Below are 12260 nucleotides of genomic sequence, written 5' to 3'. Positions count from 1 at the left end.
TCATCATTCAGGAGCAGCTGATAGCTTCAGACTTGTGGCAACAAGACATCTACTTCTGCTAGAATGTTGTTGACTGATCTCGTGCAATGCACTGTAGTCATCAGCTACACATTACTATGGCAAATGGGAGTAAGCAAGCCAAAAACTGACACATTCATAGCTCAGCCAGAGTTAAATTCAAGACTTGCAATCAGGTCACTGAGGAACCAGTGTGTTAGTGTTAACTAGACAGTTGGTTTTCAGTTGGCATAGATGTTGACAGCCATGCATAATAAAAGATGCAGCCTCTTACAACAATTTATCACCTAAGCAGAACTTGGGACAGGGGTGTAGTCCCACAGCATGCAAAAATCCATTACACAGGTTTTGAAATGAGATAACTGAAAACAAAGCTTCATGGTCAAGTGTTGTGCCTTACACATGGCTCACTGGAGATGAAGTTCAGTAGCATCCATTGTGTGTCACTGTATGGTAGGCAGCAATCAGCCACATACAGTGATAATGAAAAATATAGACTACAATGAACATGATTCCACTGATCAGAGTATTGAAAAGGGCGGTAAACAGACCCAATTACTCGGCACTTGACTCTCACACATATGTCAACTTGAGAGTATCACTCCAATATGAATGTTAAACAGCCAAGAGGAAATATTGGCAAGCACATCCAGGAGTCCCAATCCTGGGGCACAGAGAGGGTGTGTGTGTGCCAAGTGGTAGTGTCCAGTTTTGAAAAATCAAAGTGTGCAGTAATTAAGTGGCAGCAAGACTTTAAGAGCTTTTGGACTGCAAAGATCAAGCACAATGGGTGGTCAGTGGTATATCAAAAGTCCCAAAAACCACTTTGGTACTAGAATAGGCATTATAAGGATTCAAAGTATCAAACTGTTGCATGTTCACCATCCTTCCAAATAGTTTGCACAGCCTCGTCATCATTCATATTGGTCCATAACTGTCCAGAAAGCTAAGGTCCTCTCCAGCTTTCAAAACAGGAATGATAGTTCCCTGCCAATGGGAAGGAAATTCTATTTCTTGCCATATATGTTTGAAAATTTGAAGAATTTATGTTTTATCCTCATTGATGAGATATTTCAGCAACTGGTTATGAATTCTGAGAGGTTCTCAAGACATATCTGATCACAGTGCTAGTGCACTGTAAGGTACTCATTCACAGAAAAGAATATTATGTGGCTTCAGGCACTGTAGGCCACATAACAGGCTGACAGACTCTGCTATGTATTTTTAGGTCAGGGTGCCATCGTTGGATGAAGACACTTCACTAGAATGCAAAGCAAAGTGCTCAGCAATAACATGTGGCTTGGTAACAGCTTCATCTTTAACAGAGATTTCTGATGCTGTTGTAGACAGCTACAGGTATCACAACAAACCCTAGTCCATACTTGAGAAGATAGAGTATGTTTTCCTATGACTGGCAGACCACTGGCTCATGTCTGACAGTGCCAGTTTTGTTCCAGAAAGAGGCTACCAGTAGCTCCAGTTTCAACAAACTTGTCTGCAATTTGTTCAACGAAAAATAATGGTTCTTTCCTCCTACTAAACAATTTGCTGTTGCTCCTAAGGAACATTAGATACAGACCAAACTGTTTTGCACCAATTCTTCTCACCTGACCTTTCCATGAAATGGTCTAGGATGTTAGTGCAATGGGGTTTAAACGCTATTTATTGTACATCACGCCACTCTACTACCATTCACTCCAAATTGAGGCTCTCTCCATGGGTGACACCCCATCACGCCAACAGCTCCCTCACATGATAGCCACAGCTCAGAGTCCCAGTGCCTATAACCATAAGATTATGCGACAACTGCCATCACTTCCCATTCCATCCTTCAGCTGGCTGGTAAACTTCCTGGACAATGGGTGCTTGGGGCTATAACACACAGAGGATGGAATTTGTGACCTGTATCTGGCTTCGCCCCAAATTGCCCACACGTATGTAAATTTGGAGAAAAAGTACTTGCATCTTAATCTGGAGACCAAACATGTTAGAAGTCAAAAGAGTAGGGATGGTATTTTAGTGTAATAGAATACAGATGGCTGCCCTAGCCATGGCTGTGCCGCTAGCTTTGGAAATTCACCTTGGATGAGACAATCATCACAATGTTTTCCTTCTAATCATCTTTTGTGACAGACAGGGGCTACCATGATCCTATTCTAACCCTTAGCCCCAGAGAGAGCAAGCTGCATTAGAAATACTGCAATGAAGACATACAGTCAACAGTGGACAGTTAAGTAACTAATTATGATTACTTCAGAAATTAACACCAACAAGTGTAAAGATATTTCTAATGAAGATGATAAGATACAATGGCTATTGATATGTAGTAACTTAAGAACCAAAAGAAGAATGAGATGTTCATTAGCTTTCAAGAGCTGTCCAGCAGCATAATGCCCTCACATAAAAGGCATTATGTGGTTTGATGAATGTTGCTGTGTATTTCAAACAATGGTCTAGTAATCATGTTTGTCCAATTTAAGTTGATTCAAACACAAACAACATCCAGTGCAGATATTCTTTTGAGTTCATGACCTTCCATGTGTAAATACTAAGGAGCTGTGTGCAACAGAGCAGTGAAGTAGGAGTAGTCACAAAGGGGATAGATCATGTGAGAGGAGAGATCTGCAGATATCAAAACGAGGTAAATCAAGATTTTTCCTTCCAAATAGGAATGTTAGTGCAATGGGGTTTAAACGCTATTTATTGTACATCACGCCACTCTAATACCATTCACTCCAAATTGAGGCTCTCTCCATGGGTGACACCCCATCACGCCAACAGCTCCCTCACATGATAACCACAGCTCAAAGTCCCAGTGCTGGTAAACTTCCTGGACAATGGGTGCTTGGGGCTATAACACACAGAGGATGGAATTTGTGACCTGTATCTGGCTTCGCCCCAAATTGCCCACACGTATGTAAATTTGGAGAAAAAGTACTTGCATCTTAATCTGGAGACCAAACAAATAGGAAGGAAAAATCTTGATTTACCTCGTTTTGATATCTGCAGATCTAAATTAACAAAATTAAGTTTGAAATGTATTTTAGAATTACACTAATTAGCTTTCAGATATCATGAGATCGACAGTGTGTCAGTTCTGCAGTACCACCCCATATTCAGTGGCTAATTATGCATTAGCTGTGGATTTATTGTAGTATATGGCTATGGTTCACTAACATTACACACCATAAAGTGTAAAACAAAACTGTCTGTCTGCTTCACAGTGTATTCCCTACTGAGCAATTCTGAAAATCAAACAATCTTATACCCACAAAAAACCTACAGATAAACTGTAAATTTACTGTTGGTAAGGGTGTGTTAATCTCATGATCAATTTTTGAACAAATGCAGGAAAAAATCTGAAAACTCATCAGAAATCGTAAAAGTTACTTACCAAATCTACTGATACAAGCACAAAACAATTACCTGCAACTAGCCTACATAGCTCAAGGCTCCATGATCAGGAAGTAAATATGAGAGAAAACTGTGCAGAAAAAGCAGAAGAGTATTGCAAGAAGTCCATTCCAGAATGATGTCAGAAGAGAAACAGGAATGAAGCAGAGTTGCAGGTCTAGGTCACCTTGGATACAGCCCTGTGCAGATGGAAATCATCTAAAGTGTATGAAGGTGGAAGGAGATGGTTGTAGGAAAACATATCTATCTTTAGAATTCACAAATAACGCTGCATTACTGCACTGCGTTCATTCAAAACAAAGTTAAAGTTTAATATAAAATTTGAATGACAGTGGAACCTCATGTTTCTTTCACATTCAAACAAATGTAACATAAGCAAAACTGAGGTTGCAGTAGAAAGACATTCTTAAATTAACTGGGTAAAGGACCTTTGGATCTGGCACTTAGACAATCAGCCTAACGAACAGCAAAACAGAAGGTGGCTGTCTGTAAGAATAATGAAATTGATGACAGTGAAAACTTACAACCTACACAAGGAGGTACCATATAAATTTAACAAAACAAAGTAAAGCTGTCCTCAAACTGATTGTTGATTTGAATACTGCAGTGCTATACTATGTATGGTCCTGCTGAAGGTGGTATGACCTTTCCCTCCTCCAAAATTCAACTGACTTGTCCTGCCACTCATAAGGAGACTAATAATTTAATATGTGATTTGACCACTGTGCAACTTGGAATTTTTCAAATTAACAAATCATTGCCAAAGGCTAAGGGTGTAAGAACTATTAGAAAATATCTACAACTAGTGACTGAATCCCAGACCTCTAGATTTAAAGTCTGGCACTTACCCAGTGAGCCCCACCAGGTAAGCATAACATTTTCCATTAAACTAACTAAATCACACAGAATTCAACATACTGTTATACTGTCAAAAAGTTTTCCAGTTGTTGTCCTTGTTAACAACTCTTCAAACTCAAGGCTCAGCTTCCGCAGAAACCATTTTTGAACCTCCTTTGTGTGCCTAAGCTCTTTGAATAGGAACTGGAATAGCAAATTAAGAGCAGCACAGTTTTCTTTCTTGAATGTGTCATCTTGTTTCAGTAGTTCCTCCAAATCCTGTGAACATAATACAGATAAATATTATTGAAAAATGAAACTGGCAACCAAAGGCAAACAATTCCTTGGACACAAAGAACATACTGCATTACACAGAAAACATCTGGAAAAGGGTTTGGTTATGAACGTAAGCACAAGTAACAAACATTTGCTATACTCCAACAGAACTGGAAGTCAAGGGCATAATAGAATTTCTAAAGCACCAGTTTATACACATTGCAACTTGAAATCAAAAGCTCAGAATGAAAACACAACACTCCCTCTGTGTAATCTATGTTGTTAATTTCCATAGTTGGTGTAATCATTTGCACGTGTCTGGGGGTAAGGGGGCGGGGGATTAGACAGTTTACAGCCGTTATGTTACTATATGTGCGGTATTTGTAAAATATGTGAGGTACTAGCAGAAAAATGCTCCTATTAGAGCACAAGAAAGACAAATATGCTCCTGTTTAAAAGACTCTGACTGAAAAGTGGGGTACCAGCTGCCGCATCCTACCTTCTTCAACACCTTGAAAAATTTTCCCAAAAATTTTGACATACAAACATATTCAAGCTCTTTTGAACATGCAACTCACCTCTCACTACCCCAAGCTCCCCTAACTATAACTTGCTCACATCATTGGTCCATTACTGTCAGCCACTCAAATCCATCCACTCCCACTTTCCCAATCTCACTCACTCATTCAGCCCAACTCGAGGACATTATCTCTTTGTGTCTCTCTGGCACTGTCTCCTGTCTCACAGCTACAGGCTCCTTTGTTCTCTCCTCCTCCTACTACTACTACTTCTGCCTCCCCTCACTGTCACTGTCTCCCTCTTCTTCTCTATTGCTGCTACTATCTTATTCATTCCTTCCCACCGCTGCTGTCTCTTCTCATTGTCACAACATCCCTCTCTCCCTCACTGTCACTGTCACACACTCTGTCTCTTATTACCACTGGCTCTCACCCACTTCCACCTCCTCCTCTTTGTTCCTCTCCCACTGGCACTGTCCCATTCACTCTTTTCTTAGCACTGTTCTGTCATAGTCCACTATGTTCCACAGCCATCATGTTCCTCTCTTTCTCTCTCACTTCCATTGTCTCCTCCACTCTTTCTACACCAATGCCACAACCACTGTCTACTATCTTACAGTATTTATTACTTTACCATCTCTTTCCCACTTCCACTGTCTCCTCCTCTCCATTGACAAAAAAGTGCATTTATGTTTGCAGGGCAAAATTTTTAGGAAAAGTTTTGAAGGTGCTGAGGAAGGCAGGATGAGGTAGGTGGTACCCCACTTTTCAGTGAGAATCTTTTAAACAGGAGCAGATTTGCTCTTTTTGTGCTCTGACAGGAGCATTTTTCTGCTGGTTCCATTCTTTTCCCTTCCACAGAATAGCATGTCACTCATATGAAAGGAACTTCATGGTTTAGTAAACTTCTGATAGTTTTTACTTATGTGAAATTGAAATAATGTAGAACAAATTTTACACCTCAGACTGGATTTTATGAGACATCTAGAAAGTAGGTTTCCCAATGTTTATTCCTTTAAAGTAGACGTATTTATCCAGGAAATTTGTGCATGCACAACAGATCTCTGATGTGAGAATCAAATGCCAGCCAGGCAGGTCCCACCTAAAGCCAGTAACACAGCAGCAGTGCCCCGAAATAGCATCTCTTATTCGTCCACCTGCTGCCTTAATGCATAAAACATAGCATTCATTGAAATTCATTGTCAGCTCTGCCAGGACTATAGAATATCATGAGCAAACAGACGGTCCAACGGTGGTGTAGACTTTTTTCTGAAAGTTGTCAAATTGTCCATGAGGAAGAGGCAATGCTCATCCCTCATCAATGATCACCTGGTTGAGCTGGCACAGCAGCAAACCCTGGAGAACTGTCACTTCGAGTTTATTGAGCTCAGTAGCCATTTTCTGCAAATATTGTGATGCTTGTTGTGGGAAATTGTCACTATGCACCTGCTGTTCAAGAAATTGTGTGTCAGGTGGGTGCTGAAAAACTTGACACCCAACCACAAAACGAAACACTTTGGAGCAGCACTGGCATTTCTGCAGCAGTATCATGATGACAGCGATGAGTTCCTCAACATGATCGTCATGGGCGACAAGACATGGATTTCTCACTTGACCCCAGAAACCTAGCAGCAATCAATGCATTGGCATCACAGTGGATCTCCAGTCAAAATGAAATTCGAACAGACTGTATCAGTGCAGAAAGTGATGTGCACAATGTTCTGGGCCACCATTACTGTGACACAATGTGGAAACTGTGACATGCCATTTGGAACAAGAGGCATGGAATGCTTACTGCAGGTGTTGTGCTGCTCCATGACAATGCTCATCGTCATACAGCTCAGCAGTTAGCAACTGTTTTGCAGAAATTCTGCTGGGAGCTGTTTGATTATCCAGAATACAGTCTAGATTTTGCTCCCAGCGATTTTCCATCTTTTCTTGCACCTCAAGAAATTCCTGTCCTTCAGTCAGTATTCTGACAATGATGAAGAGCTGAAGAAGACTGTCACATGCTGGTTCCATTCACAGGTGGCAGACTACTATGACACAGGAATACAAAAGTTGATCCCATGATATGATGAGTATCTCAGTTCTTTTGGTGACTATGTCAAAAAACGGCCCAAAAATTTCTTTGCCTGTTACCAATAGAGATTTTCATGTAACTATGTTGTCTCTGTTTTTAAAAAATAGGATAACTTACTTTCTGGATGCATCTTGTACATGCACAAAAATTTTGTACGTGCTTCAGTGCTACAACATGGGATTCCCAGAACCCTTCAGATGATAATGAGGACACTTTACAGCATATTTCTCCACATTACTTTACTTTATAAACTACTTTTTCACCTCAAAGCAGATTTTACGTGTGTATTTTTTGCGTGCAAATAGAGTAACGAACTTCTGTATTTCGGGGACGGTTAGAAATATTGAGAATAATTTCTAGGTTGTTCGAGATAGGGATTTTAGGAAATATCATAAATGTTTCAGCCATTTACAGTGCACAGCTGTCTTTAAATCCATGGCTCAGTTTTGGTACCCAAAAACCATGTTTTAGGTGTGTTTCTCGATAACAGAAAAAGATCTTTGAAAACGGGATGATGACACTTCTACACTCATGTTCATAAATTAAGGATAACTGCAGAATGTGGTGACACAGATCTGTAAGTCCACGGTATTGACGATGTGTTGAGAAAACCGCCCCGAAACACATGTGCTGCAAAACGCCACTGGTTCCTGCACATGTACCCCGACATCAGTATGGGATATGATCACCATGCACACATACACAGGTCGCAAAATGGGTTGGCATACTCTGGATCACGTTGTCAAGCAGTTGCTGGGGTATAGCCTCCCATTCTAGCACCAGTGCCTGTCGGAGCTCCTGAAGTGTTGTAGGGGTTTGAAGACGTGCAGCGATACATTGACCATGAGCATACCAGACGTATGAGGAGAAGGGAAAGGATGGTAGGATCCCTGTTAAGACATCACGAAATAACTTCCGTCATAATAGAAGGAGCGGTAGAGAGCAAAAACTGTAGAGGAAGACAGACATTGGAATACATACAGCAAATAATTGAGGACATAGGTTGCAAGTGCTACTCTGAGATGAAGAGGTTGGAACAGGATAGGAATTCGTGGCGGGCCGCACAAAACCATTCAGAAGACTAATGACAAAAGAAGATCTGATTATGCATAAAATTTGTTAATTTTGTCTCTATTTGTTAATGCCATATGGGAACAACACGCTAATTTCAATTCCACCTCTTTTTTACTCCAGAAAAAAAAAACGACGCACCACGAAGGAGTTATCCGAATGGGACGACGTAGGGTTTTATAAGCACGAAGACAAACAGCAGATACTCTTTTTTTTTTTTTTTTTTTTTTTCTTAGAGTGTATTTCAGCTTTCCACTGTATCTCATTTTCTTTCTTTCATCAGACTACGTCTTATTTGTTCTCTTACTGCTTCTACCTAGGAATTCTAATTTTACACTTCCTTCTGGAAATGTTTATTTCTATTGCTTTTCCTTCTCCTTTCATTTCGTGTACATACACATTTTTTTTTAACTTCTCCGGTCAAGGTTGTTTCAATACCTTGTGTCGGAGATATTTGATCCGGTTTTGTTACCCTACTGACGTGTATTCTCCACAACTGCCCAAAAAATATCAGTCTTCTTTGGTTCATTGTTTGTTAGTTTTCACACATTTCATGCTATTTTACTTACTGAACCCAACATTTTCTTTCTCACACTTATCCTTTCTCTTACTCTTCGTTGGTCTTATTTATTCTCGCTTCCCGAGCACGGGGTCTCGGGTCCGATTCCCGGCGGGGTCATAGATTTTCGCCTGCCTCGAGATGACTGGGTGTTTGTGTTGTCCACTTCATTTCATCATCATACCTGTAAGTGGCGAGAGTGGACTGAGCAAAGGTTGAGAATTTGTACGGGCGCTGATAACCGCGCAGTTGAGCGCCCCACAAACCAATCATCATCATCATCTTATTTATGACTCAGTGCATGACACTTAAGGGAGTACCAGTGTTTTGGTTTCACTTCAATATTTTAATGCGTTATTTTTGATTTTTTCAACGTTATTTATACATGTTTCAGGTTTTCCATGTCATAAATGTCGGAACAAGCCAGGGTCGTTCAAGATACTAGACAAATTTTGTTACGAATTTGTGTCATTTCATGTTAGATGAACGAGGTGTCCACATGTTATCCTATGTTTCTGAAGACTATTACAGCCACATCAAACAAGGGTCCTCGAGATTTATTTCCATGTCTCTTTTACTTTCCGAACAGAGGTGGGTTGAAGCTTGCAGTATTTGTATGGAGTGTAGCCGTGTATGGAAGTGAAACATGGACGATAAATAGTTTGGACAAGAAGAGAATAGAAGCTTTCGAAATGTGGTGCTGCAGAAGAATGCTGAAGGTTAGATGGGAAGATCACATAACTAATGAGGAGGTATTGAATAGAATAGGGGAGAAGAAGAGTTTGTGGCACAACTTGACTAGAAGAAGGGATCGGTTGGTAGGACATGTTCTGAGGCATCAAGGGATCACCAATTTAGTTCAAATGGTTCAAATGGCTCTGAGCACTATGCGACTTAACTTCTGAGGTCATCAGTCGCCTAGAACTTAGAACTAATTAAACCCAACTAACCTAAGGACATCACACACATCCATGCCCGAGGCAGGATTCGAACCTGCGGCCGCAGCGGTCACGCAGTTCCAGACTGAAGCGCCTTTAACCGCACGGCCACACCGGCCGGCCCACCAATTTAGTAATGGAGGGCAGTGTGGAGGGTAAAAATTGTAGAGGGAGACCAAGAGATGAATGCACTAAGCAGATTCAGAAGGATGCAGTTGCAGTAGGTACTGGGAGATGATGAAGCTTGCACAGGATAGAGTAGCATGGAGAGTTGCATCAAACCAGTCTCAGGACTGAAGACCACAACAACAACAACAACAACAACAACAAATGTCGATATTTTAAATACATGTGTATATATGGCAAGTCTGAGCAGCTGGACATGTGTTGGTAGTGCCGGTCACCTCAGCCTTCAGGTTTGCTCGTAGCTCGGCACCACTGTGAGTCGTACTCGCTGCCAGGAGGGACAACGGGGCCGGGCGCGCCTGCTGCACGTTTCCACTACGCGACACTCTTGTGCCATTTCTTCCAGAGCTGTGACGACGAAAGCGAACGTTCTATGAATGTTAGCAGGAGGGGCGTACGTTCTTCTGGACAGACGCGGAACAAGCCAGGGTCGTTCAAGATACTAGATAAATTTTGTTAGGAATTTGTGTCACTTCATGTTAGATGAACGAGGTGTCCACATGTTATCCTATGATTCTCAAGTTTACTATTACAGCCACATCAAACAAGGGTCCTCGAGATTTATTTTCATGTCTCTTTTTACTTTCCGAACAGTGGTGGGTTAAACCTTATGACAGTGTTCAGGCCGTGCGGGGTAGCCGCGTGGTCTATGGCGCCTTGCACTGTTTGCGCGCCTCCCCGTGTCTGAGGTTCGAGCCCTCCTTCGGACATGGGTGTGTGTGAGTGTGTGTGTGTGTGTGTGTAGTATTGTGTAAGCCTACGGACCGATGACCTCAGCAGTTTGGTCTCATAGGAACTTACCACAGTGTTCAGTTTATTTGCGAATGTTATTACCAATGCGGACTATGCGCGTTCGTAACAGATATACTTTGGGAGTGAACCAAAGATGATATGCCGAGTTAAAACTCTTGTATTGCATGCTGATAATTGCTTCCCCTTGCTGATCGAGAAAGCTTATAAAACTAAATTTCATTTGATCTCGCTCTTACTTCTAGTGTTTGCTTCGTCTGTTAAAGACTTCCAAGAGAAGGTACGATCTGTAATCAATAGTAAAAATAAATCAGTGTCTACCAGATATTTTAAATGCATGATTTAAATTATCACGTCAGCACGTAAGTTGAATTAATTAGTGATGCATTTCTTTCACTCATTTCCACAAAGCTGGAAAGCTCAATGATCACACATGAAGGTCGCTGTTAAAAACTGAAAATAAAATAATATAAAGTGGGCAATACTCTTTGTGAATGGAATTAGAAAATGTTTTCCTGAGACTTAATGGAGATTCGAATGATATTTATAATGTACTGAAGGGCTGTCCACAAGATTTCAACTTGTGACATTGTAGGAAGAATAATACACTCCTGGAAATTGAAATAAGAACACCGTGAATTCATTGTCCCAGGAAGGGGCAACTTTATTGACACATTCCTGGGGTCAGATACATCACATGATCACACTGACAGAACCACAGGCGGATAGACACAGGCAACAGAGCATGCACAATGTCGGCACTAGTACAGTGTATATCCACCTTTCGCACCAATGCAGGCTGCTATTCTCCCATGGAGACGATCGTAGAGATGCTGGATGTAGTCCTGTGGAACGGCTTGCCATGCCATTTCCACCTGGCGCCTCAGTTGGACCAGCGTTCGTGCTGGACGTGCAGACCGCGTGAGACGACGCTTCATCCTGTCCCAAACATGCTCAATGGGGGACAGATCCGGAGATCTTGCTGGCCAGGGTAGTTGACTTACACCTTCTAGAGCACGTTGGGTGGCACGGGATACATGCGGACGTGCATTGTCCTGTTGGAACAGCAAGTTCCCTTGCCGGTCTAGGAATGGTAGAACGATGGGTTCGATGACGGTTTGGATGTACCGTGCACTATTCAGTGTCCCCTCGACGATCACCAGTGGTGTACGGCCAGTGTAGGAGATCGCTCCCCACACCATGATGGCGGGTGTTGGCCCCGTGTGCCTCGGTCGTATGCAGTCCTGATTGTGGCGCTCACATGCACGGCGCCAAACACGCATACGACCATCATTGGCACCAAGGCAGAAGCGACTCTCATCGCTGAAGACGACACGTCTCCATTCGTCCCTCCATTCACGCCTGTCGCGACACCACTGGAGGCAGGCTGCACGATGTTGGGGCGTGAGCGGAAGACGGCCTAACGGTGTGCGGGACCGTAGCCCAGCTTCATGGAGACGGTTGCGAATGGTCCTCGCCGATACCCCAGGAGCAACAGTGTCCCTAATTTGCTGGGAAGTGGCGGTGCGGTCCCCTACGGCACTGCGTAGGATCCTACGGTCTTGGCGTGCATCCGTGCGTCGCTGCGGTCCGGTCCCAGGTCGACGGGC

At 42.3% G+C, this 12260-nt stretch overlaps 1 protein-coding gene across 2 annotated transcripts in view; it reads right to left on the bottom strand.

Annotated features, from left to right (window-relative positions):
• The window catches only part of LOC124555784 (PDZ domain-containing protein 8), a 236876-nt gene that overhangs the window by 137726 nt on the left and 86890 nt on the right, over positions 1 to 12260 (bottom strand). For both annotated transcript variants that reach the window (XM_047129838.1, XM_047129840.1), the window contains exon 2: positions 4351 to 4548. In XM_047129838.1, coding sequence (XP_046985794.1) covers positions 4351 to 4548 — 198 coding nt within the window. The remainder of the gene's footprint in view (positions 1 to 4350; positions 4549 to 12260) is intronic.

The sequence above is a fragment of the Schistocerca americana genome, chromosome X, assembly GCF_021461395.2.
Source record: "Schistocerca americana isolate TAMUIC-IGC-003095 chromosome X, iqSchAmer2.1, whole genome shotgun sequence".
Classification (NCBI taxonomy): Eukaryota; Metazoa; Arthropoda; class Insecta; order Orthoptera; family Acrididae; genus Schistocerca; species Schistocerca americana.
This window is presented reverse-complemented; position numbering and strand designations above follow the sequence as displayed.